Below are 18,672 nucleotides of genomic sequence, written 5' to 3'. Positions count from 1 at the left end.
GTGTGTGTCAGTGTTTCCATTATAAAATGCTTTTTCCCCCCTTCAAGAATATATAACCCAACTGTTAAATTACCTTCTGGGCCACGGGCTGGCAGGCATAGTGTTTTTATTTCCTACGGCCAGAGGGGGATGTAGGACCTCAGTGTGGATGGGCACGTTTTCAAAGGCACCTTCTGGGTCACCTGCGGCTCCTCAGGTCTTGTCACCAGGCACAGGGACAGAGGTTACGAACTAGACCTGCTGCAGGGGGCGATCAGCCTCAACAATGGCTACTCAGGGAAAAGCTTAGAAACCTGTGGTCTAAGGTCCTGGACACGCCGCAGGAAAAAAAAAAAAAAACCCACAGCTTTCAGACACCCTTTCGCAAGCTGTCAAACCACCTGAATGACCCAGCGACTGAGGGAGCGTCGGGCCTCTGCCCATGCCCATGCCCAGCAACGTGCTTGCCCGGACCTACAGATCCTTAGCAACGCTTTTTAATATACAAGAATCAAAAGTACAGCAGTTTTACAATGTAGGAAAATTTAATACATACTATATAAACAACATTATTTACATCAGAAATCACTAGGACAGTGGCATTTTTCACAAATATAAATTAGTTACTGTTTAGTCAACAGGTTTTTAAAAGTCCACAATTTTACAATAAAGAAAAAACCGTCTCCCCAAACGAGGGGGGCACAGACGGACTAAAGCAGCCCGGACCTTCGCCCTGGCTCTCCTCGCCAACACGGCAGCCCCCCGGACAAGCCGGAAGACCCCCGGGCTGGGCCCTGGACCACCGCTCCTGCTGACGAGTGGCTTTTGGTCTGTAGGATCTGTGACCGTGTCGATCCGTCACTGGACCGCGTCTGCACCGCGCGTCCAGCGCACCGTTCAGACACCAGGCTAGAATGTCTGCAGCACAACGTGACAAGTGTTCTGCTTTCCCAGGAAGGGCTCGGGGAATGACCGGGAGAGGGGAGGGGACATCAGGTGGGCTCTGTGGAGAGCCTGGCTGTTTCTCTCCAGCCCACTCTGAAGGACGGCGACGGGGCCAGGGTGGGTGGGGTGGAGGGCCACATGTCCTTCTCCGGGGCGACAGGAGACCGTGCTGATCCTTGTGTATGCATGGGTTTCAGGCGAGGCTAACCCCCCTCTTCCTCAAGTCCTGCTATTTCTCCCTTGATCACACCTTGCAAAGCCAGGCTCCACAGAAGACCATTCTCACAGCAGCTTCTCCCACCCACAGAGAATTTCTACCTGTGCAAACTCCAGACTTTTAATCTAAGCACACAGCATTCATACTGACTTGGGGCAATGCCTCTGTTCTCCCAAAACGCTCTTCAAACACGTTTCTGCACCTAAAACAGCTCAGCGGGGGACACTGCAGGCTTATAATCACTAACACTGACTGGCTGATACTGCCCTTCCGCTGTGTCATATGGCACTCGGAGTCCGGAACACGAACAAAAGGAAGTTCCTTTCTCCTCACGAAGTGACATCTTTGGGAATAACTGACATCTCCTCTCCGCCTTGGGCACTGAAATGCAGGGCCTCCTGCATCAGACATGACCTGCCTGATGTCCTGCAGGGGAAGACACCGGGCCATCCCCCTGGGCACCCTACCCCACCATGCAAGGACCTGGCAAACCAGCCTCGCCTTCCTTTGCCCTGGGCGACACAACCATGAAGTAGTGTTAGCACATTGGCAAGAGGCTGAATTTGTGGCCAAAGCGGAGTGCTGACCCCACCTTCTCCTGTGGAGCAGTCGCAGCATGTCCCCAGGGGTGACTGCAGCCTGGGCCTCCTGTGCAGTCCCCCTTGGGCTTTGCCTCAGGATGTGCATGGTACACGGCTGCGGTGAAGAACCCCATGTACCCGAAGGGGGTAACGAAGGGGGTGGCGGGCCCGCACACGGGCCCCCAGCATGAGCTGTGAGGACCCGGCCTCTCCGGATCCCGTCCTGGGCAGCCCTGAGCCGCTCTGTGCAGCAGGGAGCCACGGCCACCAAAGCCACATGTGCCTCCCTAGGGGGTGTTAGAGTCGGCGGTGCTGCCCAGGGTGCCAGCACGTAAGTGATCACGACTGTGAAGTCCCTGCAGGGACAGTTCCGGGCGGTGGACGCTGCCCGTGCCCGACAGAAAGGCGTCACCCGGTCCGAGCCTGGACGCGCACAGAAACACTGTGTGTTTGAGCCCCTTGTTCTGTCCCCACCCAGAACAGCCTCCTGATGCACCCACAATACTGACAAGCTCTGTTTAGAACAAATGAAAGGAAGGCCCCAGGATGGGGATTTGGGGGGAGCCTGCATAACTGCGTGACCGTTTCCCAGCCCAGACTCCGTGCAACCTGAGCGTGACTCCGTCTGCAGCTGTCACCCTGTCCTTGGACGCTTCTTAGCATGGAGACAATTTAACCCGGGCCTCTGCTTTAGCCGACATTCTAACAGAAGCCGAGTTCTGTGCTAATGGTAACCGTGGAAGCCCATTCACCACAGGCAACAGCTTCCTCTCCACCTGCGCCCCCCCTCCCCAGTGTCAGGAGACAGGACTGTCATCTGCTTCTTGAAGTCCGTGCAAAGGGAACTGAGATGCAACTGGCACGTGCTGACCCAATACAACACTGAAAGCTCCGCCCCCACCTGCGGGCACTGCCCCACCCCGGAAGCCTGCTCACCACCTGCACAAGCACCCCAGCTGGGCTCTGGCCAGCACCTCACAGGTCAGCAGGCCTGCGCAACGCGTCCCCCCACTCCAGGCCCCAGAGGTTAACTTCCTGTCACAGGAATCAGAAACCCACCAGGGACTCCCGTTTCCAACCACAAGCCCCGCCCACCCCCACCGCCCACTCCCACCCAAGTCCGTCCCAGTTGCCCCAGCCTGCCGCACCGCACTCAGAGCCAGCTCACGGACCCACCTCTGCCTGGCCCCCTCAGGGGGACCCCCCTTTGAAATGTACAGACAGTGTGGGAAAATTTAGTGTTTGTAGGGAAGGGGCCACTGTGGAGCTATTACCCTCTGTCCCCCCACCCCACACCATGTAGCTGTCACACAGTAAGGCCCAAGGGCACCGCTTCTCCCAAGAACGCCCCTGAGGGTGCGCCTGCTCCCTCGAGTCCTCTGGTGCGAGATCCCCCCGCGCCCCCGCGTCCCGCTCCCACAAGCAGCAGCACCACGCCCTGTCCAGCCGTCCCAGCAGCCTTCAGACACACCCCGCCCTGACCCCCACGCAGGGTCCCGGGTCCGGCGACCTGGCGAGAACTCGTTCCCGACCAAGACCCCTTCCTCCTCCGCCAGGGAGATGCCTGTGAGGCTGGCACACAAGTCACCGTGTCCTCCGGGCGCCCGTCACTGCGGGGGCCAGAGCCGGGCTGGGGACAGGGTGGCAGGAGTGGCGACCGCACCCAGGCCCCGGCGCTCTGGACCGCCCCTCAGCCGGCGGGCGGGCGGCAGCGTGTCCAGAAACTCCACTCACTGGTCTAGGCAACCGGCTCCTGTTGGGTCAGACCAGAAACACCCAGTGCCTCCCGCGCGTGCTCGCCCGGTCTCCGCGGGCCTCTAGGTCTTCCGAATGTTCCAGTTATAATCGGGGTTGTTTTTCTGTTCCAGGGACCTCTCCAAGGGAGACCGAGGGTCCAGGGGCGACCTGGAGTCGTGGGGAGACTTCTGAGACGGGGGCGAGCGAGGGTCTGAGACCGCGGGGTGCAGCGGGGGCAGGGGCGGTCTGCACTCCCCCAGCTTGTCTGCGTGGAAGGAGCGGTAGTGGTCTGAGGGGCCCTGGCCGTGGTAGCCCACCGGGGGGCGGTGGTCGGACATCCGCCGGAAATCCTGCTGGTGGTAATTCTGAGGCCGGAACTCATCCGATCTCCTGCGCTTGGACTCGTGGTGGTGCCTGAAACAGAGACGCAGGGGTTAGTGAGGAGACCACGGCCAGACGCCCTGTCCTTCCCACAGTGTCAGCTCGGATCCGCGGACGCTTCCCAAGCAGCAAGTGCTGACATTACTAGGGGCCAAAAACAAACCAAAAAGAGCAATCACAAAGGGCTATTTTACTCCTAATGGCAAAACACACCCTTTGCAATGACATAAGCCCCATCAAAGCGGCAGCAAGTCCACTCTTGAACCCCCGACGGCCCAGGACTCACACCCCCTGCAGGAGCACTGGCCAGTCTGCTTGAACCCCCGACGGCCCAGGACTCACACCCCCTGCAGGAGCACTGGCCAGTCTGCTTGAACCCCCGATGGCCCAGGACTCACACCCCCTGCAGGAGCACTGGCCAGTCTGCTTGAACCCCCGACGGCCCAGGACTCAGACCCTGCAGGAGCACTGGCCAGTCTGCTTGAACCCCCGACGGCCCAGGACTCAGACCCCCTGCAGGAGCACTGGCCAGTCTGCTTGAACCCCCGACGGCCCAGGACTCAGACCCCCTGCAGGAGCACTGGCCAGGTCTGCTTGATCCCCCGACGGCCCAGGACTCAGACCCTGCAGGGGCACTGGCCAGTCTGCTTGAACCCCCGACGGCCCAGGACTCACACCCTGCAGGAGCACTGGCCAGTCTGCTTGAACCCCCGACGGCCCAGGACTCACACCCCCTGCAGGAGCACTGGCCAGTCTGCTTGAACCCCCGACGGCCCAGGACTCAGACCCCCTGCAGGAGCACTGGCCAGTCTGCTTGAACCCCCGACGGCCCAGGACTCACACCCCCTGCAGGAGCACTGGCCAGTCTGCTTGAACCCCCGACGGCCCAGGACTCAGACCCTGCAGGAGCACTGGCCAGTCTGCTTGAACCCCCGACGGCCCAGGACTCACACCCCCTGCAGGAGCACTGGCCAGTCTGCTTGAACCCCCGACGGCCCAGGACTCAGACCCTGCAGGAGCACTGGCCAGTCTGCTTGAACCCCCGACGGCCCAGGACTCACACCCCCTGCAGGAGCACTGGCCAGTCTGCTTGAACCCCCGACGGCCCAGGACTCAGACCCTGCAGGAGCACTGGCCAGTCTGCTTGAACCCCCGACGGCCCAGGACTCAGACCCCCTGCAGGAGCACTGGCCAGTCTGCTTGAACCCCCGACGGCCCAGGACTCAGACCCCCTGCAGGAGCACTGGCCAGGTCTGCTTGATCCCCCGACGGCCCAGGACTCAGACCCTGCAGGGGCACTGGCCAGTCTGCTTGAACCCCCGACGGCCCAGGACTCACACCCTGCAGGGGCACTGGCCAGTCTGCTTGAACCCCCGACGGCCCAGGACTCACACCCCCTGCAGGAGCACTGGCCAGTCTGCTTGAACCCCCGACGGCCCAGGACTCAGACCCCCTGCAGGAGCACTGGCCAGTCTGCTTGAACCCCCGACGGCCCAGGACTCACACCCCCTGCAGGAGCACTGGCCAGTCTGCTTGAACCCCCGACGGCCCAGGACTCAGACCCCCTGCAGGAGCACTGGCCAGTCTGCTTGAACCCCCGACGGCCCAGGACTCAGACCCTGCAGGAGCACTGGCCAGTCTGCTTGAACCCCCGACGGCCCAGGACTCACACCCCCTGCAGGAGCACTGGCCAGTCTGCTTGAACCCCCGACGGCCCAGGACTCACACCCCCTGCAGGAGCACTGGCCAGTCTGCTTGAACCCCCGACGGCCCAGGACTCAGACCCCCTGCAGGAGCACTGGCCAGTCTGCTTGAACCCCCGACGGCCCAGGACTCACACCCCCTGCAGGAGCACTGGCCAGTCTGCTTGAACCCCCGACGGCCCAGGACTCACACCCCCTGCAGGAGCACTGGCCAGTCTGCTTGAACCCCCGACGGCCCAGGACTCACACCCCCTGCAGGAGCACTGGCCAGTCTGCTTGAACCCCTGACGGCCCAGGACTCAGACCCTGCAGGAGCACTGGCCAGTCTGCTTGAACCCCCGACGGCCCAGGACTCAGACCCCCTGCAGGAGCACTGGCCAGTCTGCTTGACCCCCCGACGGCCCAGGACTCACACCCCCTGCAGGAGCACTGGCCAGTCTGCTTGAACCCCCAACGGCCCAGGACTCAGACCCCCTGCAGGAGCACTGGCCAGTCTGCTTGAACCCCCGACGGCCCAGGACTCACACCCCCTGCAGGAGCACTGGCCAGTCTGCTTGAACCCCCGACGGCCCAGGACTCAGACCCCCTGCAGGAGCACTGGCCAGTCTGCTTGAACCCCCAACGGCCCAGGACTCAGACCCCCTGCAGGAGCACTGGCCAGTCTGCTTGAACCCCCGACGGCCCAGGACTCAGACCCCCTGCAGGGGCACTGGCCAGTCTGCTTGAACCCCCGACGGCCCAGGACTCACACCCCCTGCAGGAGCACTGGCCAGTCTGCTTGAACCCCCGACGGCCCAGGACTCACACCCCCTGCAGGAGCACTGGCCAGTCTGCTTGAACCCCCGACGGCCCAGGACTCAGACCCCCTGCAGGAGCACTGGCCAGTCTGCTTGAACCCCCGACGGCCCAGGACTCAGACCCCCTGCAGGAGCACTGGCCAGTCTGCTTGAACCCCCGACGGCCCAGGACTCACACCCCCTGCAGGAGCACTGGCCAGTCTGCTTGAACCCCCGACGGCCCAGGACTCAGACCCCCTGCAGGAGCACTGGCCAGTCTGCTTGAACCCCCGACGGCCCAGGACTCAGACCCTGCAGGGGCACTGGCCAGTCTGCTTGAACCCCCGACGGCCCAGGACTCACACCCCCTGCAGGAGCACTGGCCAGTCTGCTTGAACCCCCGACGGCCCAGGACTCAGACCCCCTGCAGGAGCACTGGCCAGTCTGCTTGAACCCCCGACGGCCCAGGACTCACACCCCCTGCAGGAGCACTGGCCAGTCTGCTTGAACCCCCGACGGCCCAGGACTCAGACCCCCTGCAGGGGCACTGGCCAGTCTGCTTGAACCCCCGACGGCCCAGGACTCACACCCCCTGCAGGAGCACTGGCCAGTCTGCTTGAACCCCCGACGGCCCAGGACTCAGACCCCCTGCAGGAGCACTGGCCAGTCCGCTTGAACCCCCGACGGCCCAGGACTCAGACCCCCTGCAGGAGCACTGGCCAGTCTGCTTGAACCCCCGACGGCCCAGGACTCACACCCCCTGCAGGAGCACTGGCCAGTCTGCTTGAACCCCCGATGGCCCAGGACTCACATCCCCTGCAGGAGCACTGGCCAGTCTGCTTGAACCCCCGACGGCCCAGGACTCACACCCCCTGCAGGAGCACTGGCCAGTCTGCTTGAACCCCCGACGGCCCAGGACTCAGACCCCCTGCAGGAGCACTGGCCAGTCTGCTTGAACCCCCGACGGCCCAGGACTCAGACCCTGCAGGAGCACTGGCCAGTCTGCTTGAACCCCCGACGGCCCAGGACTCAGACCCTGCAGGAGCACTGGCCAGTCTGCTTGAACCCCCGACGGCCCAGGACTCAGACCCTGCAGGAGCACTGGCCAGGTCTGCTTGAACCCCCGACGGCCCAGGACTCAGACCCTGCAGGAGCACTGGCCAGTCTGCTTGAACCCCTGACGGCCCAGGACTCACACCCCCTGCAGGAGCACTGGCCAGGTCTGCTTGAACCCCCGACGGCCCAGGACTCAGACCCTGCAGGAGCACTGGCCAGTCTGCTTGAACCCCCGACGGCCCAGGACTCACACCCCCTGCAGGAGCACTGGCCAGTCTGCACACACGGTCCCAGTCGCCAGCCCAGCTCGGGAGGGACAGAGCCACAGAAACTGTTCTGTAATTCACTAGCAATAGCAAAAACCACAATCAACCTAACTAGTCAACAACAGGGGAAGGGTTCATTATTTTAAAAATAGGTTTAATGAGGCCCTGGCCGATTGGCTCGGTGGTAGAGTGTTGGCCCAGTCGGCCCAGCATGTGCAAGTCCTGGGTTCGATTCCCGCCAGGGCACACAGGAGAAGCATCTGTCTGCTTCTCCACCCTTCACCCCTCTCCTTTCTCTCTACCTCTCTCTTCCCCTCCCACAGCCAAGGCTCCATTGGAGCAAAGTTGGCCCGGGTGCTGAGGATGGCTCCATGGCCTCTACCTCAGGTGCTAGAATGGTTCCAGTTGCAAAGGAGCAGTGGCCCCAGATGGGCAGAACATCGCTGCCTGGTGGGCATGCCGGGTGGATCCCGGTCGAGCGCATGCGTGAGTCTCGATGCCTCCCCACTTCTCACTTCAGAAAAATTAGAGAAAAAAAGGCTCAATGCAAAGAATATTAAATTATTTTTTACTTAGGGCCACGATAAACTGCTTGTTATCCTAGCAAAATAGAATCAGTACAAGACAACAACAAAAAAGATCCAATTCATAAATGGGCGAAAGTGTTCAGTAAACCTCTCTCCAAAGAGCATACATAAAAAATTGGCCGCTAAGCACATGACAAGATGCTCAACACCCTTAATGAACATCAGTCATTAGAGAAACGCCAATCAAAACCAGTGAGACACCTCCTCACACATGCTAGGGGTGGCTCTTTCCAAAGCTCCAGGAAAGTGGTATCGGCACAGAGGAAGGGACCCTGCAGCTCTCTACTTTGGTAGTAGGAATGTGAAATGGTTTGGCCCCGTGGAGAAAAGTTAGGTGGTCCCTAAAAATAAACACAGCCCCACATGGCAAACGGTCCCTCCTCGGTTGACAGTGGCACCATTCACAGCAGCTGAGAGGGAGGAACCACTCAGAGGTCTATCAACAGATGGAGGGATGAGCAGAATGTGGCACATGTGTACAGCAGAATACTACTCGGCTGTAAAGAGAACCACAGTCTGATGCATGCTACAGTATGGAGGAGCCTCCAAAACACAACGCTAAGTGTCCAAAGGAGGTGGTCACAGGAGGCCACGTTTTGTATGATTCCATTGTGCAAAATATCCAGAAGTCGTAAATCCACAGAAATAGCACACACACGGGTAACTGCAAGGAGCCGGGGAGGAGGCGGAAAGTGGGTGCTCAATGGCGACAGCGTGGTCCCAGGCTGGTGAAGGTGTTTAGGAAGTTGGTAAGAGGTGATGCTTCTGCAACACCATGAATGTACTCAACATCACTGAACCATTCATTTAAAAATAGTCCATGTATGCTATGTGACTGTCACCTCAATAATAGAAGAGAAAGATAAAGAGATGGATGGAGGAGGGTGGCTTCAGGTTCTGGTCAACACGGAGAAACCAGGACTAGACTTACACACACACACACACACACACACACACACACACCCTGCCTGCAACAACCAGGAAGACACGCAAAGTGTGCAACGAAGGTTTTCAAGACATCATATCAGGTATAAGGCAACAAGCAACAGTGGTTCCTGAGGGGAAAACAGAAGACCAGCCTGTAACCTTGCCTGTCCACCGGCAGAGCATCTCCGGCCTCAGCCCAGGGCGGGGCAACCCAGAGGCTCTGGCAGGCTTCCCGAGGAGAGGGCCTGGGCACCAATAGAACCCAGGCAGCTGGAGGTGCGAGCTCTGCACACAGAAAGCAGCTGCGTACAGTGAGGAAACCAGGCCGAGGCCAGGGAGAGAACCGAAGGGCGTCGTATGCCCTGGAGAATAAAAATCAACACCTGCAAGGTGGCACTCAAGGCCTCCTGACTATCCAGTCTGCTCATCCTCCGGGCCGCCTTTCCAAGGTACCCGCCCTTGGCCCTGGCCGGTGATGCCCACCCAGCTCCCTGCTGAGCTGACTCTTCAGGGGCCACAAGAACCGCCAGCCTCAGCTCTCCCCCCGCCCTCCAAGGCCCTCCTATTGGCCATCCTATCAGCACAGTGTCCGCTGCCTACATCACGACCCAATCGCCAGCCTCAGCTCTCCCCCCGCCCTCCAAGGCCCTCCTATTGGCCATCCTATCAGCACAGTGTCCGCTGCCTACATCACGACCCAATCGCCAGCCTCAGCTCTCCCCCCGCCCTCCAAGGCCCTCCTATTGGCCATCCTATCAGCAGTGTCCGCTGCCTACATCACGACCCAATCGCCAGCCTCAGCTCTCCCCCCGCCCTCCAAGGCCCTCCTATTGGCCATCCTATCAGCACAGTGTCCGCTGCCTACATCACGACCCAATCGCCAGCCTCAGCTCTCCCCCCGCCCTCCAAGGCCCTCCTATTGGCCATCCTATCAGCAGTGTCCGCTGCCTACATCACGACCCCCCCCCCCCCCCACAACACTGCAAAGATGTGTAACGGCACAAACGTTTGACCGAACTGGGGACCACATTCTAACACATGACGAAATAAATACATCATCAGCTCAATGCGGCTGATCACGACATTAACGCATCCGCCGCCTATCTCTCCCCCTATAAGCCAGCTCCCAGTGTCCCCGGCCCTCTGCGTACCTGTCATAGTAATCTCTGTGTCCCCGGTGGTCTCGGTCACTGCTGTACTGGTCATAGGGTCTCTTTCTGGACAGGTTGTTGGGTCTGTAGCTCCCAGAACGGTGGCTGTCCATGTGTCGCCGGTCCCCGTAATGGTGGTCCTTATACCAGTGCTGCTCATACTGATGGTGCCTGTCACCGCCCCACGGCGGGTTGCCGCCACCATAGTTGAACTTCCTCTCCCTCTGCCAGTCTCCGCGATCTGCAGAGAAAGCAGGAAGGGGTTCATGACTGCTGGGGAGGGCTGACTGTCACATCCACTAAAGATCACACTGAAAGGCCGACACGTGCGGATAACTGACATTCAAGTCCCCCCTCCTCGGCCTTTCTGCGGCTGATAACACGACCAGTAATGAGTCCTAACACTGTTTTGCCAAAATTTTAAGGCCAAAGAAAATTCACTGCTTCTCTCCTTCTGAAATCTTAAGAACTAGTGCTTTTGTTTTCCACCTGTTTACCCTCCAATCTTAACAGGGCAGACCATTAAAATGAGCTGTCACTCAACAAACCAAATGGTAATTCAGAAAATAGCACTAGTGAGTCTCACAGCTGCAAGGTGCTGCCCGTTTACACGTCTACAGGGCAGATACCTGCTCCTGCTGGAAGCTGTGCTGGTCTCTGAAGCTCATTCCAAAGTAGACTTACTGGTTCTACCATTCTTCCCCTGCCCACACCAAAAAAAGGGCGGGGGGCCTCCTCCTATTAAAAGGACCTCTGATTACGAAGTTGGCTCAGCACTCAACTCTCAAAGATAGGGCTTACAATCTGTTCTAGCTTCTGAAGCCTCCACTTTCCCTGCAGAAGAGAACCACGCTTATGTAAGTCAAAGACGGCGACAACACAGAAGTCTAGGAATGGAGGCTACTGTAGGACATGCGCGTGGGCCTTGTGAGTGTGACCTGACTTGGAAACAGGGTCTTTGCAGCTGTAACTAAGGATGTCGAGATGAGATCGTCTTGAATTTGGGTCGCACCCTAAATACAGCGACCGACATCCTTTTGAGAGAAAGGCAGAGGGCGGCCTGAGACAGAGACATCCGGAGGCAGGCCAGCTGGGGACGGGGGACATTGGGGTGGGGCAGCCACACGGAACCCCGGGGTGCCGGCAGCCTCCAGAGCCAGGGGAGAGGCCGGGACAGGGGCTCCCTCAGAGCCTTCGGAGGGAGCCCACTCTGCTGACAGCGGCTTTCACAGTCTGGCACCAGCACTGGGAGAGAACCAGTTTCTGTTGAAGCCACCAGTCTGTGGTACTTTGTTACGGCAACCCTGGGAAACCAGCGTGGAGACTCAGCCAGAGGAACTACTGTGCGTGCCTCGTGAGAAATCCAATCTTCTGTCTACACTCTGTTAAGACCAAAGCCATGCCTCCCAATAGACGTCTGTACTCCTTCTGCTGGTCCTCTAGCATTTCTGTGCAGAGCCCAGGATTAACAGCATCACGGAAACTGTGCAGCTTAGACATCTGTGCATCAAAATAATGGTCAGCCCGGGGCTTGAACTCGGTGCTGGCCCAGGGAGGACCACGCCAGAGGAGGAAGAAGTAAAACACTTTTGATTCTTCTAACAATTAACAACAAAAGGAGACACGTTCACAATGGGAAGGGTCACTTGGAGATGGCTTCAGACCAGATGGAAAGCAGGATTCCAAACAGGGTTCCGATGCCCACGACGAAGTGCGGATGCTGGAAGCCAGGCCAGGTTGCACTGTTTCCAAGGAAACCACACAGCGCTCCTTCCTCCCCGAGCCCTCCTTTCTCCCCGAACCCTCCTTTCTCCCTGAGCCCTCCTTTCTCCCCGAGCCCTCCTTTCTCCCCGGGCCCTCCTTTCTCCCCGGGCCCTCCTTTCTCCCCGGGCCCTCCTTTCTCCCCGGGCCCTCCTTCCTCCCCGAGCCCTCCTTCCTCCCCGAGCCCTCCTTCCTCCCCGAGCCCTCCTTTCTCCCCGAGCCCTCCTTTCTCCCTGAGCCCTCCTTTCTCCCTGAACCCTCTGTGAGGCGGGTCGCTGGTCAGAAGCACTGAACTATTACGGGGCTGGGCGAGGAATCCAGGATCTTAATAAAAGACTACAGTCAGCTTAATAAGAAGAGGCCTTTCAAAGGATCAGAGTATACAGTCCATGACATCACAAGGAATAACACAAAACCAGCCTAATCCCAGGAAAATGTCAGCACAGTGAACACAACCAGATCTAAGCACATGGTAACATTTCCCAACCACCTTGGGCGGGCGTTACTTTTTTTCTCCCTCAATAAAACGGTGATCAACTCATTTGGAACTATTTAGGTTTTTCAGATTACAAGACACCGAATTTCTGCTTCCAAGTAGTTTAGAGTAGCTTGGAACAGAAGTTACATGCTGCCAGGAACACGAAGAAAGGGTAGATAAACAAAAAGGAACCTGTTTAGAGACAGCAGAGAGCAGCCAAAGCAATCAGGACTAGAAGGAGCAAGATTCCAAGGAGCAGAAAAACCTCCCAGAGGGAGAGGCCGACTGCAGCCTCTGGGGAGATGTGTCACTCGGAGCTCCTGCAGAAGCTATCTTCAGGCTTGTCCCCAACGGCAGTGGCCCCAACCTTTTTTGGGCCACGGACCAGTTTAATGTCAGAAAATATTTTCACGGACTGGCCTTTAGGGTGGGACAGATAAATGTATCACGTGACTGAGACAAGCGTCAAGAGTGAGTCTTAGACGGATGCAACAGAGGGAATCTGGTCATTTTTTAAAAATAAAACATCGTTCAGACTTAAATATAAATAAAACGGAAATAATGTAAGTTATTTATTCTTTCTCTGCGGACCGGTACCAAATGGCCCAAGGACCGGTACTGGTCCACGGCCCAGGGGTTGGGGACCACTACCCTACAGGGCCCCCTGCTGGAGAAAGAGATGCTGGCTGAGAAACAACTACTGTGTTCATACCTGCACTCCCTTCTCCATGCTAACTAGATACATTATTCAGAAACTTACTAGATAACAGTTTGGGCCCTAGCCAGTTGGCTCAGCGGTAGAGCGTCAGCCTGGCGTGTGGATGTCCCGGGTTCGATTCCCAGTTAGGGCACACAAAAGTGATCATCTGCTTCTCTACCCATTTGAGGAGTTGGAAGAGTTTCAGAACTAGAATAAAGTGGTGGTTGTACAACATTACAAATGTACCAAACACTACACTAAATTGGTCATTTATATAATATGGTTATGTTTATGTTATGTAAACGTCTCCTTAATAAATATAAACACAAATTTTGTTGTTGCTATTAATTTTTCCATTTTTTAAAAATTTGTAAAGGTAATTCATTCTTTGTTTTTTTTTTAATTCAGTGAGAGGATGGGAAGCAGAAAACAGACTCCTGCATATGCCCTGACCGAGATTCACCCGGCAAGCCCACTAGGGGGCAATGCTCTGCCCATCTGAAGCCATGCTCCGTTGCTCAGCAACCAAGCTCTTCTTAGTGCCTGAGACAGGAGCCATCCTCAATGCCTGGGCTGCAGGAGGGGAAGAATGAGAGAGAAGTGAGAGAGGGAGGGATGGAGAAGCAGATGGGCCCTGACTAGGAATCGAAGCTGGGACATCCACACACCAGGTTGACATTCTATCACTGAGCAAACCAGCCAGGACCAATTCATTCTTTTTAACTGATAATAATAGAGTGCAAATGTCCTATTATTCACTTAACCTTTCTCCTATTAATGGATATTCAAGTTATTTGCAGATTTTTGCTATTATTAGGCTGGAAGAGGCCTCAGACCCAGGTGCTCTTATTACGACAAGACAGACTACCAGAAACAGAGCCTGCATATTTAGATAGTTCAGATTAGTCTCTGGAAAGACTGTAGCAATTTACACTCAACAATTTGTGTGGGTGGCACATTTTAACTTCTGCTGATCTGAAGAGGCAAAAGAAATCTGTTAGCTTGTTGTTGCTTTAATTCACATTTCCCTAGTAACAATGTTGTTCGTCATCTTGTCATATTGGCCATTTAAAAACATTCTTTTGCCATTGATTTGAAGGGGTAGAGAAGGGAGAGAGAGAGGAGCATCAACTCCTCCTACTTAGTTGCTCCACTTAGCTAAGCACGCAAGAGTTGCTTTTCCTACGTACCAGGGATCAGACATGCGGCTGCGGTACTCCAACACAACGTTCTATCCACTGAGCAACCTGGCCAGGGCATTGTACTGGCCATTTGAATTTCCTCTTCTGTATGAATTCCCTATTCGTAACCTTTGCCCATTTTTCTTTCTTTTTATATGCAAATAATAAAGACCCAGTTCACAGGTTTGCTTTTTACCTTTTTTTCAAGCTTTCTTTTTTAAACTTCAGGTGAACATGACCTATTTAAACAACGGTCAGACCTTCTTATAAGTTGTCAGCATTTGTGCACAACCAGAGAACATCCTAGAAATCTATTACCATGAATGCATTCATAGCTTTTACTACTACAAATACTTTAAAAAAATGAAATGACTCCATTTTTCTATTTGGTTGTCCCCTTATCAATACAAGGGCGGTTCCAATGAAACAGCTTCAATCATTTTGCTGTCCCGTATAATGTAAACTGTTTCCCTCAGTCTATCATGTGCCCTGGTTCAGGGGCCAAGGTTCTCCAAGTGGGAAGCACATCCTTTGGGCTCTCTATTCGTGCTGTACTTCCCTCAGGGTAAAAAGAGGACAATCAAGTGACAGCTGGGACAGAAGCACAGAGGTCCAGCCGCCGTCTCCGGAAAAGAAAACACCTCCTGTCACCTTGTGTAACAAGCCCCCTGTGACTCACCTGCGTTACTAAAGTGTCTCTTGTTGGGGTAACTGTAGTTATCTCTGGGGTGCCCATGCATCGGCGGGCCATGGGACACAGGCACGTGGGACTTCTGAGGGTGGAGGCCGTGTGGGCCGTGGGAGTGGGACATCAGGGAGTCCCGGCCGGAGCCCGAAGCCTCCGAGCGAAATGGCTTCTTACCACCCATCGCATCCTCCTTCTTCTTCTGCTCCTGTGGAGAGAGAGGAAACCAGAGACCCTCAGCTCCCAGAGGACACCACAGCACAGAGACCCCCCCCCCAACAGTCCCCTCTGCTCCTCGTGGCTTCAGACCAGCCATTTACTGACTTCTGTCCGAACCAGCTTGCCAATTCCACTGAGCTCACAGCGTGACAGTCACAGAGCTCCGTCTCCTGCTGACCCATGGGGCCCCTCCACGGACAAGCTCTCCCGTAAGAGCAAGCAGGCGGACTGGACAGCTAGAGGTCACTACACGCCAGGAACAGGTGCCCGGGTTGCCAGCGTCCTCAAAGATGCTGCTTCCGTGGAAACCAGGGCCACCAACTTTCTTAGGCTAACCAGAACAGACCGCCCCTGACCAGTCCAGTGGAAACCAGTTCCTATTCCGAAGTCACTAAGCTAAACAGTTAAATGTCTGAGTAATACCACTTGACCACACAAAAAAAAATTTCACATAAAAACACTGAAAACACAGTAAGAAAAAAGAAATGTAAAGTGACTTAAAGTCTCACTAACAAGGAAATCGTAAATAACTTCAATGTCTTTTGAAGCCATTTTGTGTGTTTTTTAAATATATATGTATATTAAAAATAATTTGGTATTATTTTTTCACTTAATATATTGTGAAAAGCTCAAGTAAATACTTATCTCCACAATATAATTATGGTTGAGTAATATTCCCAACATGGATATAACATGATTTATTCAATCTATTTCTTACTGTTGAATGTTCAAGTCATTTCTATTACAAGCATGTTTAAATTCTTAATTAGGCCCTGGCCGGTTGGCTCAGTGGTAAAGCATCAGCCTGGTGTGGAAGTCCTGGGTTAGATTCCCATCAGGGCTCATAGGAGAAGTGACCATCTGCCTCCCTGCCCCACCCCCTCTCGCCTCTCTCTCCCCCCCCCCTCCTGCAGGCATGGCTCGATTGGAGCGAGTTGGCCCCTGGTGCTGAGGATGGCTCTATGGCCTCTGCCTCAAAGCACTACGAGCTCAGTTGCTGAGCAACGGAGCAACACCCCAGATGGGCAGAGAATCGTCCCCTAATGGGCTTGCCCGGTGGGTCCCAGTCGGGGTGCATGCTGGAGTCTGTCTACGCCTCCCCTCCTCTCATCGAAAACAATTTAAAAAATAAAAATAAATTCTTAATTAGCTCCTTCAACTAAATTCTTAGAAGAAAGATTGTCTGTTTTAGTCTTTGACAAATATTGAAGAATTATTCTCCAAAAGGTTGTGATAATGCGCACCCCCACGGATCGGGTCACTGCTGTTACACAACTTACACTAACTCCCGACACCTACACTAATGAAGCCCTTTACATCATGTGTACAACTCTGAACACTCATCCCAGCTTTCCCTCTTTCCCAACTATTTCATTCCTTCCCAGGGCCTTTCCTGACTATTCTTCCAAAGACTTCTTATACTGCTTACACTCTGCACTAACATTCAGCAATGTTAGCATGGCACTGCTGCATTTACTGCCGTGTCATATTCTTCCGTGTAAATCAGGTTATTAGTTATGCCAGGGCACCGCCCCCACACAGCTCAATACAGCGCCGGGTGCCAAGGCTACCGCCGAGGATGAGAGACACACACCCTGAGCTCACGAAGCCGGCATGTCAGCAGAGGAGGCAGTAATGTCCCAGACTGCCTGGAATGGCTAACGGGGGCACGGTCCGCATACTTGTTGGCCGACCTGCAACCGGACCCGTCTGCACGGGAACACGGCCCCTGCAGCACCGGCAAGGTCACTGCTGTGCCCGCCCCACAGGGGAGGCACCTTCTGGGTACCCTCTCACATTTGCTGCTTTATGTGAGCAGCTGGGACCCTACGGACAGATGCTAGACGGACTCCAAGTTCATGTGGCCCAAAACATAACAGAAAAAGTATTTTCTGACAACCCTGTCACCTACCAGAAGCCATGTATGTAAGCCACAGTAAGAACTGTGCTTGGCCCTGGCCGGTTGGCTCAGTGGTAGAGCGTCGGCCTGGCGTGCGGGGGACCCGGGTTCGATTCCCGGCCAGGGCACATAGGAGAAGCGCCCATTTGCTTCTCCACCCCCCCCCCCCTCTTTCCTCTCTGTCTCTCTCTTCCCCTCCCGCAGCCAAGGCTCCATTGGAGCAAAGATGGCCCGGGCGCTGGGGATGGCTCCTTGGCCTCTGCCCCAGGCGCTAGAGTGGCTCTGGTCGCGGCAGAGCGACGCCCTGGAGGGGCAGAGCATTGCCCCCTGGTGGGCAGAGCGTCGCCCCCTGGTGGGCGTGCTGGGTGGATCCCGGTGGGGCGCATGCGGGAGTCTGTCTGACTGTCTCTCCCCATTTCCAGCTTCAGAAAAATACAAAAAGAACTGTGCTTACAGAAGGCCTGGGGAAAGTGATTCCAGAACAGAACGACAGAGGGGGACACGCAATTCCCCATGTCTGAAGCATCCAGTGAGTGCACCGGCCATCGGCTGCTCGGGCACTGTTACACTGACCACTGGTGCAGCGTGCTGAGGAACGGCACAGCTGGCACGAAGGGCGGGCGCCCAGAGAGGCAGGGCGGCCGCAGGGGGCTCCTGTCCCAGCCCCGCCCCACGCCCCGTCCGCGCAGTGAGGGCAGAGACTGGCGACCCCCTCACACAGACACCCCCGGGTGCTACGACCCCCTCCCCAGAGAAAACAGTAAGGAAAGAATCTTCCTGGAAAATTGGGATGAAATGTGTATTTTACCTCCTCTTCTTGAGATCTCTTCTTATGAGCCATTTTGTATAACTTATGCAATTTTTGAGCATCAAATTCTGTAAACTTGGAAACAAAAATCCATAGGTTCCTTTAAAAAAAGAACACAGTTCTGGTAAATTACAGATTTTAAGAAGTAACTTTTGATTCTCTTTTGATGGATGGCAAGCTACTGAACTTGGCTGTGGAACCCTAAGTGCAGAGCGCAGAAACACGTCCTCCTGTGCTGCTGTCTATACTGCCTGAGGGTACAGAGACCAGGTGCTGTCTCACACCTACGATCCCTGCGCCCCAGACTCTGCCGAGAAGCCCTCTGCTCCAGACTCTGCGTCCCAGAACCCGGCCGCGCGGCCCGTCTCCACCATCTTCCAGGTGGGGGCCCACACGGCCGGGCAGCTCGGCATGGCTGCCCCTCGTCCCTCCCAGTCTTCCTCAAGACTCTGAGGGACCCCTGCCCTCCGATTCCACGGCTCAGCCTAGCGCGGCACTTCTGTGCGCAAGGGAGGGGCTGACCTCACACCCAGAGCCGCGAGGCTCCGGCACCCAGCCGGGGGAGGAGTCAGACCTCCTCACACTCTTTCTACGGAGCAGTCCTCCCGCCACACTCTGCCATCAGAGAACACGG

At 56.0% G+C, this 18,672-nt stretch overlaps 1 protein-coding gene across 3 annotated transcripts in view; it reads right to left on the bottom strand.

Moving 5' to 3' along the window:
- Positions 1 to 505: 505 nt before the first annotated feature.
- The window catches only part of CHD2 (chromodomain helicase DNA binding protein 2), a 138,740-nt gene continuing 120,573 nt past the window's right edge, over positions 506 to 18,672 (bottom strand). For all 3 annotated transcript variants that reach the window (XM_066355656.1, XM_066355657.1, XM_066355658.1), the window contains 4 exons: positions 18,039 to 18,138; positions 15,106 to 15,319; positions 10,307 to 10,547; positions 506 to 3,873 (listed from right to left, as the gene is read on the bottom strand). In XM_066355656.1, the coding sequence (XP_066211753.1) occupies positions 3,540 to 3,873; positions 10,307 to 10,547; positions 15,106 to 15,319; positions 18,039 to 18,138 (889 nt within the window). In that variant the 3' untranslated portion in view covers positions 506 to 3,539. The remainder of the gene's footprint in view (positions 3,874 to 10,306; positions 10,548 to 15,105; positions 15,320 to 18,038; positions 18,139 to 18,672) is intronic.

This window comes from Saccopteryx leptura, chromosome 13 (assembly GCF_036850995.1).
Source record: "Saccopteryx leptura isolate mSacLep1 chromosome 13, mSacLep1_pri_phased_curated, whole genome shotgun sequence".
NCBI classification, from domain to species: Eukaryota; Metazoa; Chordata; class Mammalia; order Chiroptera; family Emballonuridae; genus Saccopteryx; species Saccopteryx leptura.
Note: the sequence above shows the minus strand (reverse complement) of the source record. Positions and strands in the feature narration are given on the sequence as shown.